We start from the raw sequence: 21,607 nt of genomic DNA, 5'->3' as shown, positions 1-21,607 counted from the left end.
ACCCCCACCCTTCCACTAAGGTCCTCTCACAAGAGGGGTTTGCAGTTAAAATCACTAGCAATTAAGTACTGTTTTAAATACAACCGTATTTTTATATAATATTACATGCTCATAATTCAAAAAATCTAGAATTATCATTTAAGTGGAAGAAAGGTGTTTTAAAAAAGATCAAATATTAAAAGTAAAATTTATATGAAACTAAGTTTAAAAGTGAAAATCAAAACAATTTTAAATTTCAAAATGAGACCACCTTTCTTTTTTTTTTTGCAGTTTTTGGCCAGGGCTGGGTTTGAACCCGCCACCTCTGGCGCCCTACTCCTTTGAGCCACAAGCGCTGCCCGACCACCTTTATTTCTCACTGGTATTAGAAAAGAAAATACTTTGGGGAGTACTATTTGAAGAATAATCTCTGGAAATAATGATATTAACTGTAATATTACAAAGAACTCCTATTCATAAAAATGGAAATGCCAATATTAGGAAATGATAATGTGACACCATGTAATAAAGGATCTACAATGATAAAGAAACTGAGAATATTCTTCCTCCCTATCATGAAATATTTCATAGAAAGAAGTAATCTTTTAAAAATCCTTTTAAAAACTATAACTTCAGACTTTTATTTATTTAAATCAACAAGGGTGATTTATTTATCACCCTTGGTAGAGTGCAGTGGCATCACACAGCTCACAGCAACCTCCCACTCCTGGGTTTACCTGATTCTCTTGCCTCAGCCTCCCGAGTGGCTGGGACTACAGGCACCCGCCACAATGCTGAGCTATCTTTTTTGTTGCAGTTTGGCCAGGGCTGGGTTCAAACCTGCCACCTTGGGTATATGGGGTCGGCGCCTTACCCACTGACCCACAGGTGCCACCCATAAACTCAGACTTTTAAATAAAATCATTGTAGTACCTTATATTTCAACAGACTCATGCTATTAAGGTAGGTTTATTAAAATAGGAATCCTAACTGGTTTTCCTATTCAATATCTTTCTGTCAATGATATTTTGTTATTTTTTTTTGTTTGAGACAGAGTCTCACTTTGTTTCCCTTGGTAGAGTGCCCTGGTGTCATAGCTCACAGCAACCTCAAATTCTTTGGCTCAAGTGATTTTCTTGCCTCAGCTCCCAAGTAGCTGCAACTACAGGCACCTGCCACAATGCCTGGCTATTTTGTAGAGACAGGGAGTCTCCCTCTTGTTTAGGCTGGTCTTGAACTCCTGAGCTCAGGCTATCCACTGGCCTTGGCCTTTCAGAGTGCTAGGATTACAGGTGTGAGCACCCGCTTATCAATGATATTTTGAATCACCATCTTTCACATGATATTTCTAGGGTACATAGAATGGAGGAAGAAGAAGTCTGGTTTGGGCTATGATTTGAGAAGTTTTTGTTTTTTTGACACCAGAAGTGTTTGTTTCTGTTTCACAATATTTCAAATTTTAATTTCATTTTTATTTTCCAGAAGACTCAAATATCTTTGTTTTAAAGCTCAAATGTACTATGAGCAAAGTTCATCCTTGAAACATCAATTTCAAAACAAATTTTTCTCTTTATAGAATTTTCTTTTTAAGCTTATACTTTGTGTATAAATAGGATTCATACAAAATAATACAGCTATAGCTATGCTAATGGAGAAAGGACCTTAAGAATTCTAAGAACAGACTATCATCTGTATCTATTTTAAGATCCTAATTGGTTGGAACAAAATAAGAAATCCTTTGTGGGTACTTTATCAAATTATGTATAAGTTTATTTATTAAGCAGAGGGGAAAAGAACATTCTGTCGCATAGGTTTAATTTTAGAGTTAATCACAATAAAGTAGCTTTAAACTCTTGCAGCACTTGCAGAGGAATTTTCTTTTAAAAGCTTGAATTAAACATCAGATGAAACATGAACCATCTTTGCTTTGCTGGCTGCTAAGGCTGTTAAATACGGCAGCAGACTCAGTTTATGCCTGTTAATCCTGATGTAGTAGTTAACGGTCTTCTTTTAAAAATGTGCTGATTTGGACAGTAAATTAGATGGACACTCTATTTTGGTAAACAAAACAAAATGAATGTGTTCATACAATTTTAAAGGCTATATTTTATTTTTAATAATACATGGGGCTACTTTCATGTATTTACTTTTTAAAATAGATTGACTATTTTTTATGCAATCCATTACTACTGGATATTCATCTTGTTCAACTTCTCTCTTAATACTATAGTAAATAGTACTTATATCTATAGGTTATTTCCTACATCGGAATTTCTAGGTCAATGTTCTTACACATCTATAAGAAAAAGAGAAATATTCTGTTACCAAATTGACCAGATAAACAAGCAATTCACAATAGAATTTATACAAATGGCCAAGAGATTTTTAAATACTCAAACTCAGTAGTCATAAAAATATTAAGAGAAGAACATACCATTTTTCTTTCACATACAGAGCTGGCTAAGATTGAGAAGAATTAGAAAACTTATGTTAAGAAATCAGTCTTATACACTGCTACTGGGAGTAACCTGATACAAATTTTCTTGAGGCAAATATGACGTTAAGTTTCAAGTGTCTTAAAAATGTGCATACCTTTTGAACAGAAACTGCTAACTATCCCTTTCCAAATGCTGCTTTTTCAGACCTATGGCTATGGTTGTGGACATTAAGAAGCTAGTAAAGCAACTAATACAGAACTCTCTACAGAGTCTGATGAGAAGTATATTCATAGTTAGTAGTTTCAGAGTGGATAGAATAATTCAGAAAGAAAGTACTTATATTTTAAGGAGGTGGTGGAAGAAAGTCAAATGATGTATAGGTTGTAGCTGTATAATTATGAATCTAAAGATTTTACAGGCTCCCTTCATAGTCATATCCTGATGGTGAGTCTTCTGAACATGACAAATATTACCCTCATTTTTCAGAGTACAGATTTGACTCATAGTTAAATGAGCTGCTCTGGGTTATAAACAAGTCAGCAGCACCTCTGACTATTTTGTGTTCATTTTTCAGCATTATTACAAATAAATATTTACAAAACTGCATTACTTACCAAGCATAGTAGGGTAAATATCCACAAGAGAAACCACATCTGACACCTGTAGGTTGGCCCTAATTCCTGGTCCCATCATCAGAAGTGGCACATGGGCACTAGCTTCATACATGCTCATTTTATAAAACTGCCGATGCTCCATGGCCAGCTCTCCATGGTCTGAGGAGTATATGACAATAGTTTTCTGAAGAAGATCTAACTGGCGAAGAGCCAAAATAATTTCACCTACAATAGAAACCAGAATGAATCTATTAATTAGCTTTTAGTACATGTCTTATTCCATCATGTTAAGTTTGTCAGAGTGTTTTTAACATCTGAACATTCTATGGATATGAAGTCAAACTAATTTTCATTATTTGATCTTCAGTTGACAGATGAGAGAGGAGGGAGAAAACATGACACCTAGTAGGAGCTTTTGCTCAGAGCTCCTTTATCTGGAGATCACTGGCTCGCTTTCTGTGTTTCTGTAGAGAATGGGGGAGTCTTCCCTTAGTGCCTCCAGTGACACAGACAAGTTGGATGCCAGCACTGCATATGTCACAGATGACAGAAAACAAAATTTGTACCACTACTGACTCACAGTTTCTATGCAACAGGTGACAGAGTGGTCAGAGCCCTTCTTCTCTGCTCTGTTTTATCACAACACCCCCGACAGTAGCCAGATCATGCTCATGGGGGTTATGGAAATCTCACCTTTGAAGAAAAACTGGGGGCAGTACAGATAGCATATGAGTATGATTTAGCTTTACTCTTGGTTAGGGGATAACTGGACAGTAAAATGCCTATGATCAGTCCCTTATAGTGTTCTGAAACTTCTTCTTCACTGTAATTAAGAAAATCACAATAGGCTGGCCCAGTGGCTCACCCCTGTAATCCCAGTACTCTGGGAGGTAGAGGTGGGTGTATCCCGAGTTGACGAGTTTGAGACCATCCTGAGCTAGAGCAAGACCCCATCTCTAAAAATAGCTGGTGTTGTGGTGGGTGCCTATAGTCCCAGGTACTTGAGAGGCTGAGGCAAGAGAATTGCTTGAGCCCAGGAATCTGAGGTTGCTGAGTTTGATGCCATAGCATTCTACTGAGGGCTACAAAGTGAGATTCTGTTTCAAAAAAGAAAGAAAGAAAGAAAGAAACAAAATCACAATAAAGTATAGTCCAGAAAGAGGAGTTTCCCCTATTTGGCAGTTGCTGAATCTTGGGCACAGGGGTGTATATGTGTATTATTTGAAAAACCCAGAACTGAGACCTACTGCTCCATGGAGTTATTTCTGGAGTCGAGATCCTCCAGATATTTTCTCTGGACAACTGGATTTATTTCTTTATCAGTGTGGTCTCCACTCCTCTCTCAGTATCCCCTCTGCTCTCTTGGTGGCAATCTTTCTCAAGTACCTGATCACCTGAGGATGTCACATCCCTCCTTAAGACTTTTCACAGCTTCTCACTGTCTAATTCTTCAGTGTGATAAGCAAGGCCCCTTGTCCACTCTCCAACCTCAGCACCCTCAGCTGCCTGCTAGACCGTTACCTGTTGAGCACTGTGAACTATTCAGACCTCTGTGAATACACCCTTTACTTTACACTTCCTTGCCCCTGCACATTCTTTGCCCCCGTGGTGAGGGCCTTTTCCCCCCCACTGGATATTGGCAGATATCCATTCTTCCCTGCTGGCTCAGGTCAAGCGCTCTCTTTCTGGTGAAGCATCACTCACTCCCTGTTCCTTCAGGGAAAGTGAATCACTTCATTCTCTAAGATCCTTACGACTTGTATCTTACTGTAATTGCAACAGCATATTATGATCTCTGGCATGTATACTTATTCAGTGAGTGTCTACCGAGTGCTTCCTATGAGCCAGGCACTGTGGAGCAATCACAGGCACCTAGGATGCAATGCCGAATAAGACCGAATGTCCCTGCCCTCATGAAGCTTGTGTTCTTCAAAAGAGACAGACAGTAAACAAGTAAACAGACAGAATAATTGCTATTATAACATTAAACAACATGACAAGATGCAGAGCTAGTAGAAGGATGGGTGGTGTGCTAAGTTGGGGTGGCTGAGGAGTTGGAATCCCTCTAGAGGGGATATCCAAACTGGGAGCTGAAGCCTGAGAATGAGCCAGCCACACACAAAGAGCAGAGCGTGATGCCAGGCAGAAGAAGGAGCCGAAAACAGAAAGGCCCGATGAGGGGAAGACCTTAGCGTGTTTTTAGTTAATATGTGATTTCTCAAGAGTATTCAACACATCACCTCTCAGTGCCTGATGTGGCGCCTGACTGCTAAGAGGCCCTACGTGTTTGGTAATGAACACAACGAACAGTAATAAATATTATTTGGTGATGAGATCAGTGTAGATTTAAAAATGAAGATATAATATATTCCACAAGCTTTGTAACTTTAAGTGAGAAAGCTGTTGCATTTCTCTTTCCCTTTGAAAAGACTTCCAGAGTAGTAGCCCCACACTCATTGAGGCAACATCACATTTCACTCTAGTAGACATGGGTGAACCGATGGGTCGATGGCTGTGTGATTTCCCAACATCACAAAGTATCAGTGAAATACAACCAACACATGTATGGACTCAGGATTAAAGAAACTCAGTCTTACTTGCATTAAGATTATTTAGAAAGTCCTACGACTCCTACATTTTATGTTGTTATAAAGAGTTTATCCATGTGGCCTTTTTTGCTTTCTACTGCATACTTTTCTACTTTTACTAAATGAATACTTTTAAACAAATAACCATTTGTCACCCCAAAGTTTGCTCTGTATAGAAGAGATGCTACTGACCCTTTGCTGATACAATGTACTCCATTCCAAATCCAGCAAAATAAATGACATGACTTTAAGAAAATCACTTTTGTTATAAAAATGGATGTATTTTAAGACCAGGGTATTAATATGACTAGGAAATTGCTTTCGTTCTATAAGCAAGAAAAACACACTCTTGACAATCATCTTATAAAGGTGGATTTGGTTTTGAGCTGGCCTTGAGCCTAAATGAAGGAAATTGAGAATGATTTTACGGGTGGCGCCTGTGGCTCAGTGGGTAGGGTGCCGGTCCCATATACCGAGGGTGGTGGGTTCAAACCTGGCTCTGCCAGCTAAAACAGCAGTGACAACACAAAAAATAGTCGAGCCTTGTGTCCTACCTACTTGGGAGGTTGAGGCAAGAGAATCGCTTAAGCCCAAGAGTTGAAGGTTGCTGTAAGCTGTGATGCCAAAGCACTCTACCAAGGGCGACTAAGACCCAGTCTTAAAAACAAAAAAGAAAAGAAAATGACTTTAGACCAGAACATACATGACTAAACTGATTCCAGCTTTGGTTAAGCCTTGCTCTGAAGGGCCTGGGGAGAATGGATTTGTTCTGTAATTACTACAAGTCTAGAAGAAGTCACAGATTCCATCAGTAAACTTTCTTATCTTTCAGAATCTAAGCTGTCTTAGCTTTACCTGTTCCATGTGTACTTGTGCTTGGTGAATACTGATTCCTGTTTAAAGGTGGTAAGATGTTTTGTTTCAAGCAGATAATTGCCTCTTAGGACCCCTTCTTTAAGTATGAACAAATCTGAACATTTATGAATCTGAGAATTTATCAGTAACTAAGATATAAATAGCTTTTTATTTGATTAATGTAAGTCCTCTAATTTTTGTATGTGTCAAAAATCTGACAGTTCTATGTCTTAAGTATGAAAGCAACTGTTGTAAAAAAATACCTTGGGGATGTTCGTGGAAATCACCAACCAGTATGATCAGTCTGTTAGAAAAGTATTATATTTTTTCTTCATGTAATTGCTTAATAATCATACCACCTACCAAGCATAGCATCTGTTTCAGCACACATAGCATAATAAAATGCTCTAATATTCCTAATTTCTTTTTCTGTAAACTTTCCAGTGCAGTTTTTTGTGTAGGAAGAGTAATAATCTACAGGGTGCATTTCTGACAGAGGTGGCCACTTTGGGAGTTTGATGGCATCATGAGATACCTAAAAGGGAGAGAAGAAACTTAGTTAGGCTAGCAAAGTGCTAATAGTAACCTTCCTCTCTTCTAGAAAGTACATATGGTTAGCAAAGCAGTGCAATGGCTATAAATTATGTGATATAAAAAATAAAATGCATAAATTAGAAATAAATTATTACTGTTCCCACTAACAAAAGGTATATATCAATATCTGTGTGTCTCACTATACACACCCACATATAACACATGCAACTGTAATGCCTAATATATACCAATAATGTCTGTTATCTGGCATACTGTATCTTGTATCTCTTATAATTATAGACGTCAAACATGAGTTGAGTATTACAATTTTAATACAGTTTTTTCCTTTATTAAAATGTGTACACTTTTTTTGGTATCCTCTGTATATGTGTGTGTGTGTGTGTGTAGTGAGACAGTTGTAGAACATTTACAAATTATACATTTGAATGCAAAATATGATCTATACTAGACAGTATTCTAGTCTAGAAGTGTCTGAGCCCTTTAATATATACTTGAGTGACCAGTTCAAAACTTCACAATCGACAACCTAAGAACATTGACTCTTTTTTCTTAATTTACTAGTAAAAATGCCAATATCTAATAAGATAGCCAAATGCTTATTAAAAAACAAATACAACTTGGGTGGTGCCTGTGGCTCAAAGGAGTAGGACGCCAGCCCAATATGCTGGAGGTGGTGGGTTCAAACCCAGCCCCAGACAAAAATGAACAAACAAACAAACAAACAAAAAAAACAAATACAACTTTTTAACACATAAAAATGTTTACTTATGGTTTTGGTAAAAACAATTAGGATTATGTCTTTAATTTATATTTACCTTTGTTATGTAACTTTCATGAAGTTTAAATACTGTTTTTACTATTAAGTAATAAATCATGATAAATTTTTGAAGATGGACCACTTAGACCTTTTTAAAGAAGACATAGAGTATCAAAAACTGACATTATTTCCTTTAAAATACCATGCACTAAACAACTCAAATAAGACCTCCCATTTGATTCTGAAATCTCATTATTGGGCATCTAACCAGAGGGAAAAAATCATTTTATGATGAGGACATTTGCACTAGAATGTTTATCCTAGTTCAATTTACAATTGCCATAATGTGGAAATAACCTAAATGCCCACCAACCCAGAAATGGATTAACAAGCTGTGGTATATGTATCCCATGGAATACTATTCAGCCATTAAAAAAGATGGAGACTTTACATCTTTTATATTAACCTGGATGGAGGAGGAACGCATTCTTCTTAGTAAAGTATCACAAGAATGGAGAAGCAAGAATCCAATGTACTCAATTCCAGTATGAAGGCAGATGATGATCTAACACATGGTATGGTGGGGGTAGTGGAATCAGAGAGAAGGGGACGGAGGGGTGGCGGGAGGGAGCTGGGGGGCTAGGGTGTATGGCACACCTCTTGGCAGGGGGACAATTGTAAGAGGGACTTTACCTAACAGATGCAATCAGTGTACTCTAATTCTTTGTACCCTCAATGAATCCCAAACAATAAAAAAAAATCATTTACTAAATACCATTTTTGATTAGAGTTTTTGAAATAACTTAATTTTGATTTAAGACTACACATTTGAAACAGGGATTCTTTGTATTAGGTGGCTCTGATATGCATAAATTCAGGTATCACAGTTTAGTTATATAACACCAATTCTCCAAGAACAAGGCTCCCATTTCAGTTTGCAGGGTATACGTGCACATATATTAACAAGGAATATGCTGCTAGAAGCTCTAGTCTGCAGATCACTATGTAGACAAGAGACACACACTGTTTTCATTGACTACTCGTGTTGTTTCTTTCAAAGTCTGTCAGTGACTGGTTATTCAGCACATGTACAGGCAGCAAAGCATATACTCGGGCTGCCTCCTTGTCTTCCAGTGAAAAATCCATGTGACGCTTTGTGAAAATGGATAATCAAAAGAAGAGCTGGTCAACAAAGATGAATGTGCAGTAAAAAATTGCAAAGTAATAAGGCTGAAAGTGAAATTCAAATCAAATACAAAGATAAATTATAGAAGAAATAGCAGACTTGGGAATGCAGACACTATTGCCATCGCAGAGACTCTAGCTATGTAGCTGGAGGAACTTGTGAACACACACTTACTGATATAAATGAGGAAAAGACTGTTGTAATAGGAAATGGATGAAGATGTCCCAGAGGAAGGACATTAATAAAGACTGTCACATCAAATGAACTCTAGGAGATCTCTCATGCCATTGAAAGTACCAAAGGTACAATGTTGTAAGTTGGTCCAAATTTTAAAAAGAATATGAAAATTTGCCAGGACATAAATACTAATTTTACTATTTTTTCTATGTCTACTTATAGCCAAATGAAGAGAATTTTAAATCTTCTGACAAAATATTTTGAAAGTTTCCAGGAAAATTTTCTCCTTGATTACTCAGATCATTTTGTGTAGTCTTAGCTTTCTAGGTTATTTTTATGATACTGAACTGTGTAAAGTGAGGACAGCCTACTGTCCTGCTGGTCCTAAAAGAGAGTTGTAACAAGTGATTTCAGCTTGCTAGGGCATCAGGGATGAGATTATGATTGAAGTTAATTTCTCAAATTTCTTTGATTAATTAACTCATGTTCAAAGAGTTAAAGAAAATGCCTTTCAGTGTCTCTTTTAAAAAAGAGACATATTTGCAAATGTATTCAATCCAGAAGTAGATTTCTGAATTTTAATACTTAACTTTATTTCTGTAGAATTGTCCCTTTAGCTTTTACTCAACCAGTTATTGGTCAAGTATGAATAGACAATTGTCAAAAAAAAAAATGAGCTAATATCAGTGAACTACAGATAGAATGTTCACTTTGGAGCTTTTGCGCACACACGCTGTTGTTACTTACTCTTTCCAGCCAGTAAAGAGATGTGTGAAATGTTGAAGATCCGAAATTTTCTCCCGAAGAAGGTGAAGGGTAAGGGTGTGGCAAATTTAATCCCAAGTAAAGAACAAATGGTTCAGTGTGATTAATCGCTTCCTTTCTTAACCAGTTTACAGCTCTGTCTGTGTTCTTCCAGTCCTTTTCCATTACTCTTACTTTAGTCTTACTAGGGATAAGATTAACCATAGGTCTGCCCTCTTGTCTGAGTAGGAAAGCCACATCTCTTGTCCACGCTTCCACACGATTACTGGGGGAGCAAAAAGAAAGGTGTATTGTAAGGTATTCAACAAGTGTTAAAAACTAAGCATACATGTAAGAAAATATCACAGAAGACAAATTTTAGACTCAGTCACATGAATGTTATGTTAGATCTCAGTATGAAAGTTGTTGAACATTACAAATTAAAAAATCAGGAAAAAAATAACATGAATCAAGTGTTCACTTATGTTTCCTTTAAAACTACGACAGATTACTTAGAGGGGTTACTTTTTCTTATAGCAAATTATTTAGTCAAACAAAAAATGTTTCAGATTCCCAGTATTTTTCCTTAGTTACTGAATTTTCTAGCATTTTCTTTTTCTGAGAAGACAATTATCTCTAACCAAAGCTACTGTAATTTCCTTCTATCACTAAGTCTTTATATTTTTAAACTCCTTCCATGTACATGCATACTTCAGGTGTTCTGAAGTTTCGGGCTTTAAATTTTATCTGGATTTATCTTTTCTCATTAAAAGAACAATCTTAACTATAATCCCAGCTACCTAAGCTAATAGCGATGCAGATTTATTATTATAACCTAGAGATATTTTCTTTATTATCTGATTTATAAGTTAAATGATTCAATTAATTCAACTTCTCTAAATCTTTAGTCTATTTTATCTTATTGCTTGATTTTTCTCAATGTCAATGTATATATAGGTGACATAATTGTTTAGGAAGCAGTTCTGAGCATTTCTAGAAAGCTTGTTTTTATAAATTTCAGTTGAGGTAAGTACGTCTGAAATGCCCTATCAAAATGCCCTCTTAAAAGAAGAGTTTTAAAAAATCCAGATACCAACACACAAATAAGGAATATCTTATATTAAAACGTAATACTCTGCTTAAGATAAATTTTAATCTATACAAAATGACTAATGACCCATAGATGAACTAAAATAAAATAATTTTATCATCTGTATTCTGAAGAAGACAGGTAAAGAAATTTAAACAACCATAATAAAAGTATTTTTCATTATAGATATTCAATTTATTTTGATAAAAAAGTAGTATTTCAGCAGAATTACACCTACCTAACAGATTCTCATTACATCGAAGAGATGGGAAACCTTAAAATAGGAAATTTTGTAAAATTCATCATGCTATCAAAACAATGATACTAGTTCCTCAGTCTTTTGCTTAAATCATTACTGAAATCTCACTATATGTGATATTATAATTTTAGGGGTTTATAACACTAGCAGTACTTGTGGTGGAACACAAAGCTTTTGAGATTAGAAGGAACAGGACACTAAACTTCACAGAGTATGTTCAGGAACCAAAGTGCTTGCTTCTCAACTAAAGAGCACTGCATGTAGAGCTATGGCAGAGGAACTGTGAGAAAAAAGCTTGTGATACACAGACACATGCAACCTCGTTAGCAGCCTGTCTTCAGTGTGCCGTGGACTACTGGCTTGACAGAGCTGACTGACTCCCCTGTGGGCTCCACGATGCAGTCATGAGTAAGTCTAGACCATCTCAAGGGAAGATTTTCTAGCCTTGAAAGATGGCTGTATTGAACAGTTAGGCTGCATCTTCTGTCAAAGCAATGATGAAGTGTGATTTCGTCCAACCTTTCTGGTAGAGAGTAATCATTTCTCCGATAAATAAATTCATGCCCCCTCTCTCTCTCTCTTTTTTTTTTTTAACTCTATATGTTTCTGAGATTCCCCTTAAGGGTAAAAAGGCTCAAATCAAATGAATTTTGGCCTAGTCTTACATTATGGCCAGATTTCAAATTTGGCTTTATTTTTGCCGTCTTATGACACAACATGTGGTTCACCTTCCTATCTTAGCATTCTCCTTTATCTTTTCACAAGTGTGACTTTGGCATGATTCCCATAACCTGCTGGTATCAAGGAGAGTTATAACAACTGATTTCAGCATTGCTAGGGCATCGGGGATGAGATTATGATTGAAGGTGAATGGTTCCTTTCTCAAATTTCTTCTTTGATTAGTTAACTCATGTTCAGGCACTGTGTCTAAGTAGAAAATCCAACTGTTTTATAACCTAAATAGAGTGAGGAAGAAGAAAAAGTATAAAGTGATGTATTTGGAAGATGAATATACTATAGTAGTTTAATCATCTAAAAATCATCTAGCACTTTTTTAGGCATTCAGTAAATATCAGTAATTATAACGAGTGTCGACTGTTCTCTACTTCCACGCCTCCTGGGCCATCATAAGCACAGGAGAGCAGGGGCAGGAGCAGTAGCCGACTGTGATAGGAGCTGCGGTTCTGAGTCCAGTAAGTCATTTTCCAGCCATTTTTCTCCTAGTCAGTAGCTCCAATGACTAAAACAGGAAGAGGAATATGAATTAATGTGCAACTCTGTGACTATTATAATTACAATAATAGAATGATGACTCTTCAGAAATTATAATCAGTATTTCCAGTTCTTTCTAACAAGGATGGCAGTCTGCTAATCAGGCCAGAGTCCTCCACCTGGAAATGATAACTTTTCACCATGTGCTCAGACCCACTCTTTGTCTCACTGTTCTAAGTGTCTTTTTTCCCCTCCACCATTAGTTGCTATAACTGCCTCCAAATATAAGCTTTCTAATTACTTAACCACTGGGGGTATTGTGAAAAAATTTCTTGCATTCTATTTCTATGTATTTTATCCAAAATCCCAAGAGTTACGGTTTCCATAAGGACAATTGAAAAGGACTTGTATTAATAAAGAACTAAAACTAGCTGTGGTTCCGACACTTTGATTCATTGCCTGTTCTCAATATATACATATCCTGGCTGGGTGCAGTGGCTCATGCCTGTAATCTCAGCACTCTTGGAGGCAGAGGCAGGTGAATCCCTTGAGCTCAGGAGTTCGAGACTAGCGGGAGGAAAAGCAAGAGCAAGAATTCTTTTTGCTACTAAAAATAAAAAAAGTTAGTCCAGTGTTGTGGCCAGCGACAGTAGTCCCAGCTACTTGGGAGCCTGAGGCGGGAGGATTGCTGGAGTCTGAGGTTGCTATGGGCTGGGCTGATGCAATGGCAATATATATAAATATACGCTGTTGCTTACAATAGGCACAGACACACAATGTGCATATACTGGCATTTCTCAAAGTGTGGTCCAGGGATCCACAGGGAGCCCCAAGATACTTTCATTAAGTCTGTGAGGTCAAAACGATTACCATAACAACAGTAAGATGTAAATTTGCATTTTTCATTCTCATTCTCTCATTAGTGTACCCAAGGTGAAGGAGACTAACTTATCCTCAAGTGGGAGATTCAACGTGTAGTATACCCACCTCAGAGGAGACTGTTCCCTGCACACTCAGAGAAGCTTCAGTGTGTCATTTTGTCCCGCTCCTTCTAAGTAACCCAATTCTACTCCGACTCTTTGTAGAAATGTAAGAGGGGCTTTTCTTCCCAAAGGGACACAAATAATAACCACATATTTCTGGAAAGATGTTCACAACTGGTTAGTGGCACGCCTTGTCCTACCTCCACCTGAGGTCCTGTTCTTTACACACCTGCTACACCAAGTGTGGTCTGGGGACCAGCAGCATCGGAAACTCCCTGAACCAGAACAGGCATTTAACAAAATGACCAAGTGATTTGTATGAATATCAAAGTTCGATATTTACTGTTCTAAATAATAGTGTTGAGAATTCTTTTCTACAAAAATTCTCAATTTTTAGACAGGATAATCAAGACGGAGTTTCCATAGTAGCCTATAAATAGAAGAATTATTTTACTTTGTTTCAATTCCAGAACACAGGGTGATAGCCAAACATACTACTCAACAATCAGTGTTTAATTGGTTCTTTTTAACGACAAAAACACTCCTCCCTAATACAAGTGAAAAATAAAGCTGTTTAACACATTACCAATGAATTATTGTTTAAGTTTATACATCTGCCATTGCTGTGTGGGCTTTCTGTGCCAGCAACCCAAATTCTACTGCTGTGACATTGGACAAACCAGTTCACAGGTAGCACAGAATTAGTTTACACAACAACAATCACATCTGAAAAAATACCACACAGAAAAACTGATGATGCCAGCAAGACTGTTCTCTGAACATGAAGAAGGAACCTACACTAAACGCTTCAGCTTCCTGAGATTCTATGGAAGGCAACTCTCTCAGACTTCAAGCGTTCTGTGAAAATACCTCTCTTGCTTTCTCTCTCATTGTTATTGATGGGATTGTAGCAGCTAATGTGCTTCCAATAACTCTCTTGCATGGGAAAATGTCAATTTTGAAAAAGGCCCATGGAAATTTTTATATCAGCTTAATGAATTTTGTAAGAGAAAAAGGACTCCATTCCCATTCCTGTTAAATGCTCTTCTCTCAAAGTTGTGAGAAACACACATACCAGTTTTGAAAGAATTTGCAAGGCTGTCATCTACTTTCCTTATATACCATCACTCATAAAAACTGTCTTTTAACTGAATGACTCATACCAAGTCTGGCAAATTCAGACTGGAGCATCAATTTCAATACATAGTCTTTAAATGCTCAATATATACATGTTTTCCAGTGCTTTCTTTTATTAATTCCAATCGCTTTCTTTTTTGGTCAAATTATAGTAGCTGGTGCTTTTTAATTATTTTTTCATAGATTTCTTTGTAAATATGAGGAAAATCATGGATTTTTCTCCACTAAACAGTAATAATAATATACTAATCACGTAACTAATTATATGGTTATAAAATAATGATGATAATAATAGTAATTACATTTCAAACAAAGGGTTTTTTTTTTGTTTGTTTTGTATGTATACCTGACAGAGTACACGTTTCCTGTTATTTGGTCTGAAACAGGCAGCCTTTTTGATTCAATTAAAAGAAAATGTAATGAATGCCTAGCACATGTGAGCCACTGTGCCAGGCAGGTGCTTGCTGCGCCTTGTTCAGCTAACAAAATGTTACTTCCAGCTCACATCCACTCAGACGTACAACCTTCTACTAGTATACTTTTTAAAAGGAAGGCCAAATGCTACCTGTGGAAAAAGCAACTGTAATAAAATAGTTCAGCTATAACTATAACATTTATATAGTTTAGATCACATTCACTTTTATTTTTTAATGTTTTTGAGATAGAGTCTCATTCTGTTGCCTGGGCTAGAGTGCCATGGCCTCAGCCTACCTCAAAGCAACCTCAAACCCATGAGCTCACGTGATCCTCCTGCCTAAGCCTCCTGAGTAGCTAGGACTACACGCACTCACCACAACACCCAGCTAACTTTTCTATTTTTAGTAGAGATGGGCTCTCACTGTTGCTCAGGCTGGTCTTGGACTCTTGAGCTCAAGCAATCCACCTGCCTCAGCTTCCCAGAGTGCTAGGATTACATATACTCATTTTTACATAAAGAAGAATAGTTTTCTTCCACTTTTAAAGCAATTTAACATATCAACATGATTATAGCATTTTAAATTTCTATAAAGTTTTGTTTTATAATATATAGAAAATATAACCTGGATAAAATGCTATCAAAACTGAAAAGACAAAGTGGGTGGATTATTCCCAGTAAATCTGTCATTAATAGAATTTACCAAGTAGTAAATGTGAAAGACATGGCAGCTGGTCCATAGCTCTCGCTGAAGGGGTGACCTAGGTGGCTTTAGGATTTAACTCTTCTTTTCGCCTGTTAACTGGTCAGGTGTGAGCACCTAATGTAAGGATTATGTTCTTTCATCCTTAACATGGACAGCAATTAAGATGGGGTCTCATATGAAATATGAGTTGGGCCTACCATCCTTATAAACAGAATTTGAATTTAGAAAGAAAACATAATCCAATCACTGGCCGTAATCCAGAAGCAGCTTTAAGGTAAAGAAAAGAAATGAAGCTTGAGTAGATCTGTTGTGGTTAGAAGTGATGTAGTTAAGAAAAAGACCAAGAGTAGAGAAGAGATAAGTCATGAGGCAGCTAATCAAGAGAACTAGAATACGTGCCCCCAAAGGCCACTACTGAGGTAAAATGCTACACTGGATTCAGAGTTACTCCCCAGTTCTATAATTTGAGGCTAGTCTAAGTACAAGCCCCTATTCTTAGATGATAATCCAAATTTCTTTCCACTACATGCAAGTTCTTACATTATGCTCACATCTTCTCTGCCCTGCATAATCCCCAATCTTTCGAAGGTGGGAGCAAGTGCTTATTTTGTGTTTTGATTACCACTATATTCATATCATTTAAAACTAGCGTTTAGCCCATATGAGGTCAATTAAGTTTGTGAACTCACCCTAGGAAAAGTGCTACATACTTCATTGCTGAGTATCACTATGGTCACCTGTGAAGTCCTTCCCTTAAGAAACTATGCACTGATGCCAGCCCCTAGCCCACTTTTCAGAGAACATTTTCTAGGATGAATTCCCAAACTTAACTGTCAGACTGCATCTGATGAAAGCTCTGATGGCCATTGCAGGAAGAGTTCCAAAACTGCTCTGAAGGTATGTAGCACTTTTCTAGGATGAGTTTGTGAACTTAATCACCCATCCTCCTGTTATCATAGTAGGTGGTTCAATAAACATTAGCTGAATAGATATTAAACATAGCTATTTTGCTTTCATAAGTTAAATAAGGATCATCTTTTAACAGTATTTTAAAGAATACTACTTAACGTTAAATTTCTTTATTTTAATCTATTAATGTTTTATATAAAATCAATTACCTCCAAATTCTATATACTTGTAAATTAATATTTTCTTTGGTTTTGTTAATTGCAAAACAATTGACATACTTCTGTCAAGTGGATCTGATCCCTTAGAATACGGATGACTAAACTTAAGATCTAAAATGCAGTCAATTACTTGTATTAAGTGTGACATTCTGAAGACCATGTTGGTAAGTGTAATAATACCCAATTGTAGATATGGTTTCTCAATTTCTGTACTTTAGATAGTTTAGGCTTGATTCTTTTGTGAGAGGTGGTTGTCCTGTTAATTGTAGACTCTTTAGCAGCAACCCTGATCTCTACCCCACTAGATGCCAGGAGAATACTCCCAGCTTATTAACCCAAAATATCTCTAGACACTGTCAAACGTTCTTTTCGGAGCTAGAGGGAGGGCCAAAACTTCCCTAAGTTGGGAACTACCACTTTAGATACTGAAAATATACTGGCAAAAAAGTTTTACCTAAAAGCAAAAATAATCAAAATACCCTATGAATTAAATACATTTCTTTCTGTTGATCAGAAAACACAGCAAATATAAACTTTAACATATTACAAGCACAATATATGTAATATGAAGGACAGATGAATATTAGGAATTTATAAACCACTCCACTGAAGTTATAGAATTTCAGAGTGGAACTTTTAAGGTCTAGTGTAAGCTCATGTGCCGAAACTGGGATCCTAAGTAGATAAGTAACCTTCCAAGGTTTAATTGTTAGTAAGTGGCACTTTTATGAGTAGTACTACCAATGTCTGTTTAACAACTGTCTGGTAAAACAAGCGTGCATCCTGTAGAGTTCCCAGTATGGTGCAGGGTATTATATAAAGTAAGGACAATTAGTTGGAGTAGTGTTCCTAAGCTGGTACAAGGAGATAGTACAGCTGATGCCTAAAAAAGACAGATAGAAGTATCGTAGTAATAAACTAAAACTTGCAATTCTGGCTGAAAACATAAGCAGGTTAAAAAATAGCCAACTTTAGCGGTAAAGAGTTATAAAAACCTGAGTTTTGATTTTGAGAGTCTATCTATTAACAACACTGATGCTCCTATTTGTGAAACTTGATATTTTCTTTTTTAAGATATGGCATCTCACTACTCATATATTGTCTAGGCTGGTCCTGAACTGGTCTTGAGTAATTCATTTGCCTCAGCCTTTACAGCAGTGTTTTTCAACCTGTTTTATCTTATGGCACACCTGAACCTATAGTTAAGGTTCCATGGCACACTTAAACTATGTTGATCAAAAAAAGGGAAAAAAAAATTATCACTGTGTACTTTGAACTTCTTTGAAAAATAATTTAATTAATGACTTAAAAAAATTTTTGAGGCATACCTAAGATCCTCCCATGGCACACTTGTTGAAAGTGACTGCTCTGGAGTACAGGCACTGGGACTATAGGCACCTGGGCCTTTTTTTCCCCAGAGACCAATTTTTAAATTTGCAAAGAAAAATCTGAAAGATAATGTGTCATAACTCATGTAAGCTTCTCAGATATGCTACTAACAGCAACCCTAATCTATTTGTCAGCCAAACATCTGTGTGGGTACATATGTCATTCACACAAATACTTGCGGTAGCTTATTTCAATGTCCTAGGCTTTGATGAGAAGATAAGTAAATGAAAATGTGCTGTAAACAATTACTATACTGAACATCACCTTTGCCATCCCAAATGTCAACATCTAAATGGTTCTTTTCCTCTACTGTTTTTAGAATTCCAAGTGAAAAAGAAAGAACTTCAGAAAATTAAGAATATTTAAAACATCAAAAAAACTTAAAAAATAGTGCATATTCTACTAGTTGAGGATATATACAAAATACTAGTAATGAACAAGTGCTATGAGCCTGGGTTAAATAAATCATCAATGTTATCAAATGATAAGCTATAGGTAGATAAATATAGCTTTTTCTTTCATTCACTGACCCATCAGACGTTTAACTGTGCACCTACAATGTACTAGCACTATGCTGGTGAATGGGAGGAGAGCAGTGGAAAGACACAAGGTCTTTGCCCTCTATGAATCATTGCCCTGCTGAGGAATAAAAGGTCACATTTCAACCATTTCACATGGAGAATAAAAGTCACAGAAAACACATGACATTCAACCTTAGGATCATTTTATTACTGGATTGACTAAAGAAACAAAGAAGGAAAGAATTTTAGGTAATTGGATAATGTAAATAGTTGCATTTTTCTATTAATCTGTCTTTCTAAAAAAGGAGAAAGATTTTAAGGACAAAATTGTGAAATTCCATAAAATAATTACTAGTAGTGCGAAGTACTTTAGAAAAATGAGTTATGTAAACGTTAACCTACAAGTCTGGTTAAGTCATTTTTATGATAATAATCTTTTCTAATGAGTGAACACTTACTCTTTGATACATATTGTGAAATATTTTATATTATCTCATTTCATCCGTTCATAGTGTCTTTTCTTTTAATGCATATAAAACACACAACCATCATATGAGGTAGAGGTTAATTCCAATTTACAGATGAGAACGGACACTTAACAGTGTCACAAAAGACTTAAATTGGAAAGAACTGACAAAGGCAAGAAGCAAGAAAGCTGTGGTGTGAGATACAGCTGTTGTATGTGTCATGGAAACTCTATCAAAATAAAATAAGGGGGACAAGAGGGCAACCAGTTTTACAAACTCTCTATATAGACCTTCACCATTTAAGAAAAACACAATTTCCAGCATATTTGCAATTTTAATATTTTAAGAAGATTAAACAAAGCTAAAGTTTTAGCCTAATTAAAATAATCAAGAGATTAAAAGATTCACTTTCATCTTTGTGGAGAAATAAAAAAAAGTCCAAAGAAATATTCAAAATCATAAAAGCCAAAGATAGAACAATGGTTGCCAGTAGGGGAAGAAGAGGAAAATGTGTAGTAAATATCAAGTTAATAAAAGACTTGGTTATACAAGATGTACTAATCCTGAAGACTGCCGTACAGTATAGTGCCTACATGAAGCAATTCTGTATTATTCACTTCAAAATTTGTTAAGAGTAGAGATCTTATGTTAAGTACGCTTATCCTCCTCAAAGATAAAACAAAAGGTACCTAAGGGGACAGAAAGGAGACCACGTGTGCATGCTACACAGAAGGCACCTATTAGGGTTACTTTGAAAATTTTTTTACCTTATGGAGTGATGTCCTGAAGTATAGTCCAGTTTTCCAAATTTTTGTGTGCGGTAACCATGCTTCTCCATGACATCCATCCATGTTGTAAAATTTGGATCTAGACCCTTAAAGTTGTTCCAAGATTGTGTCAAGTGAGTGAAGAGGCCACTCCACATTGCTGGGGAAAATAAAAAAGGAAATTGGGATTAAAGTAAAGTTTAACAATTTGTTTTAACTATTAAGATAATTATTCTGAAAGAGCAGTCCATTAGTTTATAGCTCATGCTCTAAAATAAGACATACCTAGTGTTAGGAGCATTCTCTAACATTTCTGATTGCACCTCATTTTATCAGGGGGAAAATCCTGACAAACACGAAGGGGGTTTCCATTTATAGATGAGGCGACTAAGGCTTAGAGGTTAAGTTCCTTAAGGCAAATATAGCTGTAATTAAATATAAAAACTGTATGACTCTGGAGTCTTCCTTCAATCATAAAACAATTCTAAGTATTTACTGGTTAACTGTTAAATCAGTCACTTCAAGTGTAGATCTCATTTCCTCAGTATCTTCAAAGACTTTCCTTATTCCTTGCCCTTTTGCTAGTTTTTCACAGAAAATTTAAGTGTACTGTGCCTCTGTCTTGCTTTTTACAACTGTAATTGTTGATTCAATAAATACTTCTTTTCCTTTTCCCATTTCTGTGTACATACATATTAGGTTGGAATAAATAAACTTTCTGTTTTCATTTAATAATATGCTTTCTTAGAAGTGAGATGTAGGATTACTTGGGTTTGAATTTTAATAACATCAGTTAGTGAGAGGACTTTGATAAGTTATTTAACCTTTCTGTACTTTAGTTTTCAAAATAGGGCTAATAAGAGTATCTACCTTATGGAAATATTATGAGAATTATGTAAATTAATATATATATTTAAGGCACTTTGAATACTGCCAGATGCAAAGTAAGAATGCAATAAATGTTAATTTGTATTACTATTATTCTCTTTGTACAAACTCTTCAAAATATACTTCTAGAAAGAACATCATCTAACATTTTTGTGACCATTAACCCTTTGGGGCTTAGGAACAAACCTGCTCCAGGGGCCATTTGCACCAAAGGGGAACATCTTGTCTGAATGCCTACAGGCATCGTTAGCAGTCAAAAGGTTAAAGTTCACTGACCATTTTCTCATTCATTATTTCATTTGATATTCAAAACAAGAGGACATGGACGTGACATAAATAGCAATTTGTAGATAAAGAAACTGACTTTCTTGACATGGTACACTGAGGGTTCGAACTTGGGTCATCATCTCACCCTAGCATGGGGCTTATTCCACTTTACAGTTAACAAAACTGTTTTTAAATATACTCGACCCTTGGCTTGGCGCCTGCAGCTCAGCAACTAGGGCACCAGCCACATACACCGGAGCTGGCGGGTTTGAATCCAGCCTGGGCCTGCCAAACAACAATGATAACTCCAACCCCCTCAAACCCCCTCTAAAAAAAATAGCTGGGCGTTGTGGCAGGCACCTGTAATCCCAGCTACTTGGGAGGCTGAGACAAGAAAATCGCTTAAGCCCAAGAGCTTGAGATTGCTGTGAGCTGTGATGCCACAGTAATCTACTCAAGGCGACATAGTGAGACTGCCTCAAAAAA

General features: G+C 36.4%; 1 protein-coding gene across 1 annotated transcript in view; it reads right to left on the bottom strand.

Annotated features, from left to right (window-relative positions):
• ARSK (arylsulfatase family member K) overlaps positions 1–21,607 on the bottom strand; it is a 40,968-nt gene that overhangs the window by 4,921 nt on the left and 14,440 nt on the right. Inside the window, exons 3-6 of the mRNA XM_003785985.3 lie at positions 19,967–20,126; positions 9,897–10,179; positions 6,838–7,009; positions 3,032–3,256 (exon numbers count right to left, since the gene is read on the bottom strand). Coding sequence (XP_003786033.1) covers positions 3,032–3,256; positions 6,838–7,009; positions 9,897–10,179; positions 19,967–20,126 — 840 coding nt within the window. The remainder of the gene's footprint in view (positions 1–3,031; positions 3,257–6,837; positions 7,010–9,896; positions 10,180–19,966; positions 20,127–21,607) is intronic.

This window comes from Otolemur garnettii, unplaced genomic scaffold (assembly GCF_000181295.1).
Source record: "Otolemur garnettii isolate 467f Iridium unplaced genomic scaffold, OtoGar3 scaffold00017, whole genome shotgun sequence".
NCBI classification, from domain to species: Eukaryota; Metazoa; Chordata; class Mammalia; order Primates; family Galagidae; genus Otolemur; species Otolemur garnettii.
Note: the sequence above shows the minus strand (reverse complement) of the source record. Positions and strands in the feature narration are given on the sequence as shown.